The 15,260-nt window shown below is 42.7% G+C and overlaps 1 protein-coding gene across 1 annotated transcript in view; it reads left to right on the top strand.

The window, feature by feature from the left end:
- Positions 1-15,260, top strand: part of SORCS3 (sortilin related VPS10 domain containing receptor 3) — a 546,072-nt gene that overhangs the window by 406,530 nt on the left and 124,282 nt on the right. The window contains exon 7 of the mRNA XM_040991786.1: positions 2,786-2,904. Coding sequence (XP_040847720.1) covers positions 2,786-2,904 — 119 coding nt within the window. The remainder of the gene's footprint in view (positions 1-2,785; positions 2,905-15,260) is intronic.

The raw sequence follows: 15,260 nt of genomic DNA, 5'->3' as shown, positions 1-15,260 counted from the left end.
TGCCCCAAACACTGCCTGACAAGGAAGAAGCAAGTTGTCCTGTTAACACTTAACATTCCTTTACTTGTATTTACTGCAGCTTTCCACTGTGTTCTGGTGCTTCACTGTAGAAGTGAATTACTAAGGCTGTAAGGGTCAACAGTATCTCTGGTGAACAGACAACTGTTTGAAAGCACATCTGGGTTCCTTGCCTTCCACTCTTAGTCAGAAATGAAAAGGCGGGCTTCTTTGGGCTCCCATTGTGAACAATCAAAGACAAATGGACATGCAGAATGTACTTGAAGCTATTCTTACTGTACAGTCTGGGCATGGGGAGTAAAAAGGTATGTCATTTTCTTAGGAAGGGATGACAGAACCAGTTTACAGAGCTGAGATGGGAAATGAGTGGCTTTCATATTTCTCTTGGACTATAGGCTGACTTGTTTGGACCCCAGTGTTTGGTCTGTAACATATCCTCAGTTTAAACTAACTTCATGTTTTTAAAAAATTAGGAGATTTTGTATGAAAACAGTAGAGACACTTGGCTTTGTATGGGAACTCAGAATGTCTTATTTCCCTATGTCCATGATGAACTTGAGGTAGGAGGCAGCCTCCTCCTCCCCCTTAATTGAGGTGTCCATTGTGATCCAGTTACTCTTAATCTTGAGACCAGGCAACCCTGATGATCTTACTCCAGCTGATTCTACCTGCCACGTGAGTTTATTAGGCTAGTCCGGAAAGGACTTCTATTCCAGCAAGGAAAAAATATGTTTGCTCAGTTCCCTTCATGCATTTGATGCTGGGAGGTATTAACTGAGGCTTAGGCTTAGAGGCTCTGGCATCTCGCCTTGCTTCTGCCCACATCCCAGCACAACATCCACATGAATCCTATTCATGAAAGGGGTGCATCGGCCAGCACAGATGTGAAGGAGGTTCCCAGGCCAGTGGTGTGGGTGACGGAGGAAAGAGGGGAGACTCTGGAAACACTTAATAGGGTTTTCCAGGTTCAGGAGCCAAAATGGATTGGATGGAATGCAGAAGAAAGAGAGATTAAGAGGCTTGAGCCCCTGGGAAGATGTTAGGACTGCTGAGGAAGAGAGGGGAATCAGGGTCAGGCCCCAACAGACTCTGCTTCTGCATGGATAGTCAAGAAGTTGGTGCGCACAATGTCCAGTGAGTTCATTTCCCACCAAAATGGATCTATTTGTTACATTAGCTTATTTTAAGGATTAACTTAAATTACTATGTAAAACTACCTACATTTGAAGAAGCCTCTTCCTATACAGGAGGTCTTAGAGAATCTGTTCTATTCATCACTGTGTTCCTAGGTCATAAATGACATCCACTAAATAGCATATGCACAAGAAGTACTAGTTGAAACAATGAATTAATAAGTTAAAGATAAGCGGCATTTGTGTGTCTTTATTTCAAATTCAACTGCTTCTAAAGATTTGCATCTTTAAACACGTTGCTTTTATCCATCTCTGCTGCTTGCCCCTCTTCTGCAGCCTCTACCAGTTGTGCACACATCAAGTGAACATTTACACTAGATCGATGCATGTAAGAAGGCTTGTGGTTTGAAATGATCCCGATTTTTCAGCTTTTAATATTCAAGTTGTCTCTACTTTTCATTTTGACACCCATTTGTAAGGTTCATGAAATGAAAAATAACTTTTTTAAAGCAAGTATACAGAGTGCTTTCTTCACAGAGCTTTACTGATGGTTTTTCTTTAAGGAACAAATGGCTTTTGGGTATGACCCTATGATGATTGTCAAAATGCCCTACCGAGTCAAGGATCTTGTGTATGCCTGTAGGTGCTGTTACATGTACTGGGGGCTGTTGCCATCTTTAGAAGACTTTGTAATCAATTATATAAGCTTTATACACATTATATGAGCGGTAAACAAATACATTCTTATAACAAGGATGCATATAATGTAAAATAAATGTCCCTGCGTCAATGATCTTTTTCAAAGCCCAAACCCTACCCCGAAGGTAATCCTAGTGAATTTTTAGCTGCATGGAATATTCAGAAAGTTCATAGAAAAAAATCTACATCTTGAGTTCATCTTTTTTGTATCAAAATGAGCTCCTTTTGAATTTTTTATTTTGGTGAACTTTCTGAAGTAACTTCGCATATCCTTTCAAACTTTTTTTCTGGATAGTTATGGCACAGATCTGTGTAGCTATGAAGATAAGCATTTCTTTGAACATAAACTGCATCCTACTATACATAATGCCAAATACATACTCAAAAAAATTGCAGAGTGGTGTGTCTTGGAAAAAGTATAAGACGATGCATATGTATCTACCTAAGTGTTTTTAATTACAACATGGCATGCTGAAATATGCATCTATTTTAGCTTTCTTAAAATGCTGCTTGCTTCATGGACATTAGCTTTGTTTTTCGCTTTTCACTGCTATCAACAATGCCACAATGGACAGCCATGGCCTTGCCCCTTAGTGAAAATACATGAGTCACTCTACAAAGCATCAGTTGCATTAGAATTGCTGCTGTAAAATATGTGCATTTAAAATTCTGATAGCTCCTTTACATTTGTTCTTCCAAAAAGCTATTCCAATTTACTCTTTTGCTAAGATGCACGATTCACTCTTTTTCTACTGCCCTGACTAAACCAAATATTACCATTTTTTTGTAATCATACATTTCATAGTTAAGAAAGTGAAATCTCATAGTTATTTCAGATTTCATGATGGATGCCCGTTGAGGTGGATCTGTGTGATGATGGGAGCCTGGTTTATGGTTTCCACGTGTCTAAATGTTTCCCTGCCCTTCCGTTTCAGATGCTCACTACCTCACCTGCAGGATCCAGGAATGTGCTGAGACGACCCGCAGTGGACCCTTTGCCCGCTCTATTGACATCAGTTCCCTGGTTGTTCAGGATGAATACATCTTCATTCAGGTGAGTAGAAATAGTACGATCAGCTGTCTGCTCAAAATGAGGTTTGCTTCCCTGAGATGGTGAGGATATGCACCTGTTCCTCCTTTGCTTGAAGAGCCAGTTCCCTAAGGAGATCCCAGACGTCTATTGAAAAATGAAGGTGTCGTCGCTCAGTCCTTGGCACAGGCAACATTAGTGGCCCACTGAATCCTTCAGGTGAATTGCTGTTTTATGATATCAGAGCTGACTTGAAGTGATTAGGTCTTAGGCTGGGGTTTGAGGTTATTTGAAGTCAAATGCCTAATGGGCTTTGGCTTTCAGTAATTTATCAAAGCCACCTTCTGTTTCTTTCCAAAGTGACTTGTCTCGCTTGGGAATGAAAGTTCCAAATAAATTAAGCATCTCCAGTGTTTTCTTTTTGGAAAAGCCTAGAATTCACTAAATCTTTTCTCTCCTTTCCCAGTGCTTACAACCTCTTCAAATATCCAAGTCCCCAATCCTTTTAGAGTCAGAATTCTGACTCTTCGAAGAGAGCTGATTGAAACTCGTATTTTTAGGCAGCCAAGGAAGTATTTTAGGTTTTTATTTCCTTCTAATACAGTGAATCCTGTGTGTTAGGAGGAGATGCAGAAATGAGGTTGAACAAAAAGATGAAGCTCTACTGAGTGGCTATGTATACGTGTTTACATACACGTGTGCGTGTGTGTATTTGTGTGTGCATGTATGTTTGTGTCCATGGAGACAAGTTTGACAATGGCCTTGATTTCCTCCTCTGCCTCTCCCCTCTTCTACTGTCAGCTGTTTTGTAAACTCTTTCCTACAGGAAATTAGAATTTTGAAACCTCCCTGGATTTGCTCTGTTCTTGGCAGATGAGTGTCTCTGTGTCACCATTCAGTCCCAAGGAATCTTCAAGCTGGGTGTCACTCACTCACCCTCTGGTGAACCCTATCGTCTATTCCATTCCTGTGGCACACAGGCCATTGCTAGCCAGGAATTATTAAATTAGAATGCATTCATCTTGTACGTTCAACATTTTATTCTACACAAAGGGGAAGGACCATTTTGTATGCACATACCCTGGCCCTAAGAAATGCTCTTTACAAAATATGGGTGCTATATGAGTTGTTGCATTGAGAGATTTTGTATGTAGTAGTTTTTTTTTATGTGGTAGTTACTTCCTTTTATAATTTGGTTGTGTGGATTTTTAAGGTCTAGTAAAATACAATCCCAACTCTACTGTTTCCTGTCCGCTCTCTGCTAATAAAACAATGAAAATGACCCCAGTGTTTGAGTCTCTGTCATTGCTGTAGGAGACCTAGGCAGAGCTCCAGGCTCTTGATTTTGGCTTGGCCCAGATTCAGTTGTTGTGGCCATTTGGAAAGTGAACCAGCAGGTGAAGTGTTTGTTCTAGCTCGCTCTCCCTCTAGCTCTCTCGCTCACCCTTTCTGTTCTTTTGTCTTACTCCCTCCATCCTCTTGGACACTCTGCCTTTCAAAGTAACCAACCAACCAGTCTTTTCAAAAGTATGAATTGGTTGGCCGTTAGTTTTTCATGAGTACTTTTCTGCTTTCAGGTAACTGACCATTTGTGCTGCCAGCTGTGACAGACATACCCTGGTTCTGGCAGTGTATGCTTAATGTGCAAATTATTACCTTAAAGAAATAAACTCTCAATTTCATAGGCTGTTTTCCTTGCTTCCCTTACTTTTCCTTTGCTGTGTTGGATACTAGAGTTCTATTTTGACTGCTTAGCTTTGTAGCTTTCACATACTGAATATTTTTAGCTTTATTTAACATACTGAATCGTCTATGTAGGGGCAGCATTGCTGATTCCATCTTAAAAGCTGCTTGAAAATTAGTGTATTTCCATGTATTTTTTTCTTCCTGCTTGGAATACTTCCTTAATTTAATCAAATACACCATTCCCTAGTGTTCGTTTTTCTATAATATATAATTCTGTTATCCTTAAATATTTTATAAAGCACAGCTGTAGCAGTGGGAAGAAATACAGCAAATGTTCATAATTTCCCATTATAGCCCCTGCTTTCTACCTCAGGTTTTGATAGCTGTATCCTTGCAGTGTGTTCATTGCGCTGGGGGCTTTTTTCCTGTATTTATTTTGATCTTCAACCAAGGATAATTCTAGAAATTGAAAACATACTTATCTGTTTACTTTACATTTCAGTTTCTCAAGCTGTAAAAATTACGGATCTTTTTTTTTTTCCATGAGCATTGACTCCATTAATGTCTTAGATGTTACATCAGATTTGTCTGATATTCTCTTTCAGATGTCTTGATTTATATTTTTATTTTGTGTGTGTGTGTGTTATCTTTGTTGTGCCTTAGGTACCTAAACTGCTTTTTGTTCACGGTTTGACATCAATTATTTTATTAGCATGTGCGTTGGGATTGGTCATGCTGGGTGGATTCTTTCCTGTGGATAAGGAAGTTATTCTGTCGAATAAAATGTGTTTTTTCTCTCTTTTTCATTTCTCCAAAGCTTATGTGACTCTTACCTTGAAAGATGTATTTTATTTCTGTTTCATTATTTTGACGGTCTTCCTCCAGGACACCTAGGGTGTGTTCAGAGACAGGGAGGACAAAAGAGAAACATCATTTCCTCCATCACGTAGTCCACTATGACCAACTGAGCAAACTGGGAAAAGTGGAACACTATAGCTTTGCTTACATTTCCCTTGAATATTTGTTCATGTTCTTTTGACCCTCTTCTCCCTTGCTACTTCTAACTTCTGAGTTTTGCCAACTAATGCTTTATCATTTTTGTTGTCTCAGAACTCTTGGTGTTTCAGAGTTAATTTTTTTTTCTGAGTTAAATTCTTTCCTTGAGGTGTGGGCACAAGTTTCATTGGCTCTGTGGAGGCATGCTTTGTTCTTTGCTGATGTTGTGCTTTTTCTGTCCCATTTCTTTTGCTTTGCTGCGTTTATTATTGTTGTTGTACAGTTTCTCTTTTGTCTTTGTGTTCTCAGCTACTGCTTCCTTCCTAAGGAATGGCATGAATTCTTGGACAGCTCTTTCAGTAGGATCATTTTGGTGGTAGATCAGGGCATCCTCTGAGTTGACAAGACCTACCCTGTCCCTTGGGCTGGGAGTGGGGTCTGCTGCAGAATTGCTGCCCCAGGGCTCTCCAGGCACTCGGGCCTCTCTAGCTTCTCCCTCCCACTGCCAGGCTCAGGGCCACATTCCCTTGGCTGCACAGAACAGAGGCCTGGCTTCCCCCCTTGGGTAGCATCATGTTTGAACAACCACGTTTTTCAGGCTTGGTGGGAGATTGGGGACTTTAGACATTTTTGCTATGCTGACTGTCCACGCTTTGGTTCTTTCTTACTGCATTTGGTTTCTTCCTACTCAGATTGTTTTTCAGGGTTAAATTTTTATTAAGTCTCGGGTTTTTATTTTTCTTTCTTGTTTTTTCTTGCTTTGGGGTGATTTATATGATGAACAGAGGGTAAAATACCATCATTAATTAGTTATTTAATATCATGTATAAACACTTATCATGTGTTTTCTGAAATGTTGCAAATGCTTGCCAACTGTTCGCCATGCTTGTAGACTAACTCTCCTTCCCAAATCCATCCACAACACCACTTTCAAGGTTGTGTATCTAAAAGAAAAATCCGTGTTCCTACCTTCAGTGGCTGCTCAAAACCTAGAGGTGGAAATCCAATTTCCTTACCATCACCCCTGGGGGCCTCTTTGGCATGGGTCCTGCAGATCCCATCAGCCTCGGGTGAATCCCATATATCAGCGTTTCCCATTCACCTTTCTTGATTTAACTTACCTTTCAACACACATAAGCCTTTTTTTTTTAATTCACACACACATGTGCTGTTTCCCATCCAATATACCTTTCTTATAATTTTTCCCCTTGCTTGGAGTAGTCCGTGATCAGGTCACCTCATACTTTCAGTATAGACAAATCTCCTATTAAAATATCATTGTTGATATTCTCAGTTGGGATCGGGCCAAGCTCCAGCACCTTTGCTATTCTGTTCATCTGATGTCTCCCCATCCAGGTTTGCAAGCTCCAAGAGGACCTAGTCTATGCCTTATTTATCTTTGTTTCTTCTGCGCTTAGCATAATGACTAGTATTCAATAAACGTTTGTTGAACTCGTAAGATAAGACGCCTTCCTTATTCACAGGGAGTGTGGCTCTGGTTATCTTTTTCAAGCAAGGAAATCTTGTTTCTGCACCGAACAATATAAGACAACTTGAGGTAATTGGCAATTGCTCACCGCATAAGAAATGTTCATATGTAGACCGTTTCTGCATTTGTATGAAACTGCTGTCCAGGAATTACCCAATATGTGATTCAACACCTTTTTTATATTCATTCATTTAAATATATTAAAATACATTCAGCCCAGAGGGGAGCATAGACAACTACACAATTATAATGTAGTGCTGTGAAATCTGTATTAGTGGAAAGTACATGTTGCTCTTGGAGAAATGAAGAAGAGACCCCCCCCCTGGGTCGAGGGTTAGTACAGGCCTTGTGGGACTATGAGTGCACGTGCAGGGGATGAAGGAGAGGGGCAGATGTTCGACCTAGCATGCTGCCACCCACATCCTATATTGGAAGTGCCGGGGCTCAGTCCTTGCTCTGCCTCTGATCCAGAACTCCTACTAGTGCCTACTTTGGGAGACAAGTAATGGCTTCAAGTCTTAGCTCCTTGCCAAAGTGGGAAACCTGGAATGGCTTCTGTATTCCTGACTTTGCCTGACCCAACTTAGGCAGTTGCAGGCATTTGAGGAGTTAACCAGTAGATGGAAGAGTTCTGTCAGCATCTCTGTTTCTTAAATGAAAAAAAAAATTAAAATAAAAACATAGATAGGTGAGAGGGTGGAGGGAAGGAGGTATGCTGTGCAGAGGGGAGCGCGTGGAGGAAAGTATGAGGGCAAACATGGCACGGCAGCACTTCTCCAGTAAGGACAAGTGTGGGCAGTGGATGGAAGGATGGTGGGGCAGGAAAATAACTTAGAGAATTTCTGGAGAGCTCAAGTTTTGTTTCTTTTGATCAAATCTGGATGATCTTAGGTCCATCTTTTTATCATTTTTAGAGAGCTCAGAATTCAGTTTTGAGTCGTCTTAGCAACTTCCTTGCCATATACCGTATGGTGGTGGCGTTCTTCCCGCCTCCTTTGCATTCCATCTTAAGTCATACCTGGACTCTTTTCTTCCAAACTTTTTTTTTGATGTTTTATTTTTCATACGTGCATTTAAATATCATCAGAAGTCATAAGGAATGGTTTTCTGAACCAAGTGTGGGGTTTTAATCCTTTAGGAAAAGCATGAATTTTTAAAAATTGGCGTGAGGCTCGGGACAGGTTTAGGGAGAAGGCGGCAGGATCTGGCCTGCAGTGATCGGTATCTGCTTCTAAAGCAGGGAACGGGCATGGTCCTTGATTCCTTCCTAGAAATACAGCTGCCTGGGAAGGCTTGGCCAAAAAGTAAAACCCACCATAGCAAGTAAGCAGCTGTTCCTTCGGAGTTCAAATCCACAGATCACTGCTGACCACATTACTGAGACATCGGCATAGCTGGTATTCTCCTGGCCCTGCCTTTCAGTCTACCAGAAAATGAGGTGGGGACAAGCTGTTGGGCAGCTCAGCCTGCAAGAGTGACTTGTTTGGGAAATGCCATGAGGCAGAGTGCCTGGTGCCTCCCACTGTAAGAGGCTGGTTGTGCATCAGTAGTGGGCACAGCATGCCTTGTAGAAGAGGATTCTGTCTCCATCTGCCTACAGCCTGAGCAGCTGGATAACAACAGGATGGACATCCAAGGCTTTGCCAAGTTTGCTTATTTATGAATTGAAGGAATTTACCCACTTACATCTTCTAGCTTTTTCAAATATTAATATCTCTTTTGAAAAGATGTATCTATTTTTATTGGAAAGTCAGATATACAGAGAGGAGAAGAGACAGAGAGGAAGATCTTCCATCTGCTGAATTACTCCCCAAGAGGCCACAATGGCCAGAGCTCAGCTGACTCAAAGACAGGAGCGAGCCAGGAGCCTCTTCTCGGTCTCCCACGCAAGTGCAGCATGCCAAGGCTTTTGGCCATCCTCATCTACTCTCCCAGTCCACAGGCAAGGAGCTGGATAGGAAGCAGAACCACTGGGACACAATATGGGATCCTGGTGTGTGCAAGGTGAGGACTTTAGCCACTAGGCTACTGCACCGGGTCTCTCATATTAATGTTTTAACGTTTACTATGAATGCTAACAGTGACCTGGAACTCTAAGATGAAATCACGGAAATGGAGACCAGTGTGTTCCTTCAGCCCAGACGGCCTTTGTGCACTCAGCGGCATTTCTAGGCCGAGTTTGCATTGGGTTTCAGGAAACTTGCCTCAGGAGCTGTCACGATGGAGGAAGGTGGCTCAGAGTAAGAGCTCCAGCTTGCTGACGACCTCCTTTAATGGAGCGATCCAGCTTTTGTTCGTCTTCTTCATTGGGTCCCTAATATCCTCTCGTTCAAGAGAGAATTCAGCTGCTAAGAGATACTTGGCCATCTGACATTTTGTAGTGCTTCTGGCTCTCTGTGTGGATAACCCGCCTGCTAGGGATCCAGGTGAGATCCAAGCACACATCTTCCCTGTGCCCAAGAATAAATGGCATGCCTGCATCTAGTGGTTATGATTTCCCCACAAATTTTATGCGTGAGTCGCCATGAAGTGTCCCAAGGCATGTGTGTTTGAGAGAATAAGCAAATGATGTAGTAACCTTGCAAAGATGATAGGCATTACTTAAATTTCTTCTCATGTTATTAATTTTGCACAATGATTTCACTCTCTCCACTTTCCCATCTAAAGAAAATGCTCCATGACCAATTGTCATTCTCTTCCCCTGATGTACTATTTTTAATCCTGTGACAGAAAGATCTGAAGACTACTCATTTGGTTCCTGCAAGTAGAGAGACCCCAAAGGTCCCACCCCACCTTTGACTGAACTATTAATGAGAAGATAAACTGGCCGTGCTGATGTTTTTGCTTGTGGGGACCCGGTGTTTGATCTCTCACTGTCAGCAGGCTGAGCTGCAGATGGACAGAGAGCTGTGGAATTTGCCCATGCGCCAGTGCCTTTGCTTTGTACAGGACCTGCAGTTGCGTAGTGAGATCAAAAGGAGCCGGTCCTTCCCAGAAGAGCCCTTGTTTTAATGGGGAGAAATGCCTCTGTTCCACGTGGATAACAGAAAAAGCAGCTTTCCTCTGCAGACTAGGCCAGGAAGAATGAAGGGAAGAATCTTGCTTTTTCTTTTTTTCTTCCTGGATTGACTGTCCCAGTGATGGTTGCGGAGAAAGGGGTTCAGCAGTAGTCCAGGTCATATTCCTCAAGGGATAGCATTTATAGTCTGCTTTCAGGGGCGTATGTTGAAGCAGCGAGGACAGGGGCCCTTAAGCCATCCCTGCAAACTCGTGTGTCTGTGCTAGGTTGAGTGAAGCTGTGTCCCATCGGCCCACAAGGACACCCGGTTAGTCTTCAATGAGAAAACGATTTATTCACTTACTGAATTTGCTTTCGTGCAGTGAGGTTTCTTTTAAAAGGGCATGCTATTGACATGTCTTCCAATATCTATAGTAGAAAAAAAAAGAGAAGGCCTAGATCCTTAATGCAGACACAAATAAATATCAAGAAGTTTGAGGAAAGTGGAAAATGTGCTGGAGGGTGGGGTAAGCTGACACTGCCGGATCTTGCTGCACATTCATGTCAGCATGAGTTTGCACTATTTTGTGGCTGCATCATGCCCTGGGAGGTGTCAGCAGCGGCAGCTTGGACAAGGGGCTGGACAAAGGAAGAGGACAAACATCCTCAAAACATGCTTGGCCACATGAGCCTGAGAGGGTTTGTGCGGGTTCAGGCCAGGAGGAGAGAGTGCCTCCAGATCCCATGGCATTCACTCAGGACAGGCTGAAACACCTGGTCACTCCCTGATCAGCTGGCATCGCATTGCGATGCCAGCTGAGCACGTCGTAACGTATAGATTGTGCTCCCGAGGGCTACTCACAACTGCTAGTGATGTAGTCCAGTGTAGCCGTGTGGAATTTTGTAGTGGAGCAACAGCGTACACAGCATGGTTCTGAGACGACTCCAGTGCTACAGTGAAGGTAATTCATAGCTCAGTAACACGTCACTGCTGTTATTAAGAATTCTGCATGTAAGTGTAAAAAAACAGTCCTGTTATAAAGTGGTGTGAAATGGTCCAGACTGAGTCAGTATGAGTAACCAGTTCACGGGTGTTTGTCGAGTTCCCAGAAGTACCCCAGGTACAATGGAACGTGACAGAGACCGAAAACGTTGCCACTGCTAGCAAGCCATTTCAGATGGAGGAGTTAGCGGTGGGATGTTGGAAAAGGAGTGCTGAATTTCATGGCCTAGGTTCTGATCAGGGACCTGCCACCCAGGGGCCAGGGAACGCTGGGCAGCTGGCCTGGACTTGCTGCGCACTCTGTTCCTCCTGTCTGTGGAATGGAATCGTACTACTTGTGCTGCTTCAGTTGGAAGGTTGTTGTGAGGATCAAGGGAGATAATAGTATCTTTTGGATGCTTTGAAAACCAGAAAGGTACAAAACACAAAATCGCAAGGCTAATCCACATGCAAAATTAGATGGCTGTATGCATGTCCTCTCTGAAGGCATTTTCTAGGCCTGTCGCATACAGGATTGTTGAATGTTTTCTCCACATTCATCTTTAAATTTTTCACAGATTCAATTTATGGATCAACATATGTACATGACAGAACTCTCCCTCTTACCTTCCTGTAGTGATGGTTCTCAGAGAAGCCAACTCTTTATGATATAAATGGCCCTGCATGCATGCTGTCTTTGAGTTATCACTCAAGACTCTTGTAGCACCGTGGTCCCCAGCTCATATCTTTGTATTCCTATTTTCTGTTTCAGCATGGGACATATTGAAGCACTTAGGATGTAGAAAGCCTTATCCCTAATAAATCATTATCTTTCTGCAAGAAAAAAAAAGGCCCTGAGGCAGAAACTAATGGAGTATAATTATTCAAATAAAAATTATTTGGTGATATTTTAAATGATGTTAATTTAAACTTAATGGGAAAGATTTTGAAAGTTAAATAAATAGTAATTTCAGCATTAGGAGCACATCTGCAACACAGGAGTTTAATGTGAGGGGTGGAGGTAGCATAACAGACTGAGCGATTACTGGCAAAATCTGAGTGCCATATGGGGAATGCCAGTGGGATCCTAGCTCCTCTGTTTCCAGTCTAGCTTCCTGTCAGGGTATCTTGGGAGGAAGGAGCTAATTACTGGATTAACTCCCATGGGAGACCCAGCTGGAGTTCCAGGCTCCTGGCTTTGACCTGGCCCACACCTGGCTGACTGGGCTTTTGAAGGAGTAAATCAACTGATAAAGAGTCTTTGTGTGTGTGTGTGTGTGTGTGTGTGTGTGTGTGTGTGTGTGTGTGTGTGCGCGCACGTGCTTTCCAAATAGATGGAAATAAGTAATTTTTAAGGATAAAGGAAAGGGTTCGGAAAAACTCAGCTTAAGGCTTCTTCACATAAATATTGAAGCACTTTCAGAATCTTAAATAAAAGTTATTACCAGCAGCCTGCACAAATGAAAGTTCTTGAAATAGCGTGTAGCTAGGATGTGTCTTCTGTTGATGTCATGATTTGACTGGCTTGATAGAAAGTTCCTGATAGTGTTTAAAGTAATTCCACGAATAGACACAGTGTCGTGATCTGATGGTGAAGTCACGAGCTTTGTGTGTCACGTCACATGCCCCATCCCACACCCCCTCACGCGTGATTCCTTCTGCAAACAGCTGTGCATAGATGTGACCTGCCGTGACTTTGCCACAGCTGCACTGTGGATTGCTTGCATTTTGTTCTCAGTCTGATTTCCCCCCATTAAAATACTTGGAAGAGATTCCTTTGACATTCTGTTGCAGACGTGACACCGACAAATTGTCGTGAACCTCTGGAAGCACTTCATCAATAGTAATCAAGAGCTATTTCATGTGTACACTTCTGCTCATGTGTCAGGTGGACAATTATAAGCCTCATTGCGCATGATTTGTTTTCTGGGATTGAGCCCCGGTTGTTCATAGTGGTCACCAGTTCAGTAATGCCACCTGGGATGGCTTTCTGTCTTCGTAATTCCTCCTCCCTGGTTTCGTCCCCGTTATTCCCGACTCATTAAAAGTAAACAAAGAGCTACCTGAGAGAAGTCCTAACTCCAGGCTGTATGTACCTTTGAGGGAAACCAATCTCAGGAGTCTTAAAAATCTTACAAATCCATGCTGTGTACTCTCTAGTGTAGGTAGAGTGAGGAAGCCAGGGAAAGTAGAGAGTATGTTCCTCCTCAATCCAAACACCTGTTCCACCCCTCCCGCCTTAGGTACCTGGTCCTAGTGATCATCCTCCTTCATCTTATTTTTTTTTAAACTTCAATCCCTATTTCAGACTTTCCATGGGACAGGCTATATGGCCCAGCATGGTAAGCTACCACCTGGGACGTCCCCACCCCATTTCAGAGTTCCAGGGATGCAACTTCATGCTAATGTGCCTGGAAGAATCAGATGATAGCCAAAGTATTCGATTTCCTGACACGCTCCTGGGAGACTCAGATGGAGTTCCTGATGCCTTTCTTCAGCTTGGCTAACCGCTGGCTCTTGCAGGCCTTGGAGGAATGAACCAGCAGATAAAAATCCATCCCTGTCTTTATTTCTCTTCCTTTGTAACTTTGTATTACAAATAACTAAATCTTTGTATCATTGACATTTTAAAAATCTGGACAGTAAGAAGCAAAACATTGTTTAAACACGCATACTTCTCTACACATGTTCTGTGTTTTATTCAAGAGGGTTTCCTGAGTGCTGTCTGTATTCATTATCTCATTTTCTCATCCCCTTCTCTCTCTAACCCCCTTGAGACTGACTTTTGCCTCTGACACTCCACTGCAACTGCTTCAGCCACGTTTATCAACAGTGTCTGTGAGTTGCATCTGGACTGTGCCTCTCAATAATTAACTGCGTTGACCTGTCTGTGGCACTTGAACCTCTTGGCTGATCCTTCTGTTTTGGAGCACTCTCTCCATCGTGTGTGTTCACCTTCTCCTGCATCTCCAGTCACCTTAGCCTTCTACACAGGTGCCTCTTCATCATCTCATGCTGCAGTCCTGACTTTTTTTTTTTTAGCTTTCTAACCTCTGCTCACATCATAGCCCCTCTCTGAGTTATCCCAACCCATCTGCACTCCTGCATCATCTATTGGCATCCGAGTTCCAGTGACTCCCCTTGTCTCCTGCTTCTTCAGCATAAGGTGCTGACAGAGAGGCACCTGAGAGTCCTTCCCCGGACATCTGTGATACATGGCAATCCCTTCACTCCATTTAGAGTTCCACTGTGCATGCTTCTAGTAAACTGCTAAGACTTGATTCTTGTCATGAGTTAAAATGAGTTTCCATGGATGTTGTAGTACCTGTTGCTTACCAGGCCGAGATTGTAAGCAATATTCTTGAATTTCAGAGAATTGTGTAATTCACTAGATGTTGTAAAGAATTGTGTTTGCAGTAGTACATGGATGGGATTTTTGTAGCTTGGAGGTATTATATGGTTTTCATTTTGAGTATCATCTCTGAGTAATTGGGAATAGCACCACAGAAAACTGTTGTTGTAGTTCAGGAAGAAAGCTACCGTCGTCACTTATTTAGCATCTCTCTGGCAATGAAAGGGATGAATAGTTGTAGGTATTGCTCTGCTGTTTATTTGTGGAAGGAAGGTGCTTTTGGCGTTGGATTATTAAGGAGTCACATAGGGTAAAATGCAGTGTGAGTCCTTTGTCCTAAGACTCAGGAAATAACAGAGTGAAGGCCATGATCACAGCATCGTCTGGATCCATGACAGATGACAAAAGACATCATTGACCCGTTTTTAATTTTCTTTTGCTTTGCATTAGCATCCAATAGTTTGTGGTCACAGAAACAATTCCAAATGACTATGCAATCGAAACCGGCAGATGTTTCCGCTACCTAGGAGGCTACCAGGAACCAGACTGCTGACTCCACTCTGTTCAGTGGATTCTTCCTTAGGATCTGTTGCAAGTTTGTTTCTTAAAAAAATATTTTCTGCAAAGATCCAGAGAGAATGTGAGAGGTTTCATGGGCTTCAGCATGAGGTAATGATGCCTGCACTGCTGAGAGCTGTCGCTCAGATAAACATAGAGCGTTTACTCGTGGGTCCACCATGGATGCCCCAAGGGGAGACTGAGCAGCAGTGAGGGGAACTGTCAGTACCTTGCACACCCAGCTCTTCTCCAGGCCTTCATCCTCGCCTCGGATCTCCTGCCAAGGAATGTGCAGTCTCCATGATGAGTGTTCTGGAGG

This window comes from Ochotona curzoniae, unplaced genomic scaffold (assembly GCF_017591425.1).
Source record: "Ochotona curzoniae isolate NIBS_2020 unplaced genomic scaffold, NIBS_Ocur_1.0 contig_66, whole genome shotgun sequence".
Taxonomy (NCBI): domain Eukaryota; kingdom Metazoa; phylum Chordata; class Mammalia; order Lagomorpha; family Ochotonidae; genus Ochotona; species Ochotona curzoniae.
This window is presented reverse-complemented; position numbering and strand designations above follow the sequence as displayed.